At 61.7% G+C, this 282-nt stretch overlaps 1 protein-coding gene across 1 annotated transcript in view; it reads right to left on the bottom strand.

Moving 5' to 3' along the window:
* The window catches only part of CAMSAP3 (calmodulin regulated spectrin associated protein family member 3), a 19,916-nt gene that overhangs the window by 2,087 nt on the left and 17,547 nt on the right, over positions 1-282 (bottom strand). Inside the window, exon 15 of the mRNA XM_025216157.1 lies at positions 152-249. Coding sequence (XP_025071942.1) covers positions 152-249 — 98 coding nt within the window. The remainder of the gene's footprint in view (positions 1-151; positions 250-282) is intronic.

Here is a 282-nt window from a genome sequence, read left to right as displayed (position 1 = left end):
AAATCAGCCAGTGGGGGAAAGGGGGGTTGCCTGCCCCTCCACACTCCCTCCCATGCTAACTGGGCACAACCCCTGCCTTGTCATAGCCAGGGCTCTTCCTCTTTCTCCTTCACCCAGGACATCAGGGACCCTGGTGCCCCCCTGTGGCTCACCTGGACGGATGCTTGACACCGAGGGCATTGCTGTGGTCGTTGGCCACAGTGGACAGGGACAGGGTGGACTGGGAGTACACCTTGCTCAGCCGTGCACCTGCCAGGGGGGACACTGTGCCATCACTCTTTC

Source organism: Alligator sinensis, unplaced genomic scaffold (assembly GCF_000455745.1).
Source record: "Alligator sinensis unplaced genomic scaffold, ASM45574v1 scaffold1509_1, whole genome shotgun sequence".
Classification (NCBI taxonomy): Eukaryota; Metazoa; Chordata; order Crocodylia; family Alligatoridae; genus Alligator; species Alligator sinensis.
This window is presented reverse-complemented; position numbering and strand designations above follow the sequence as displayed.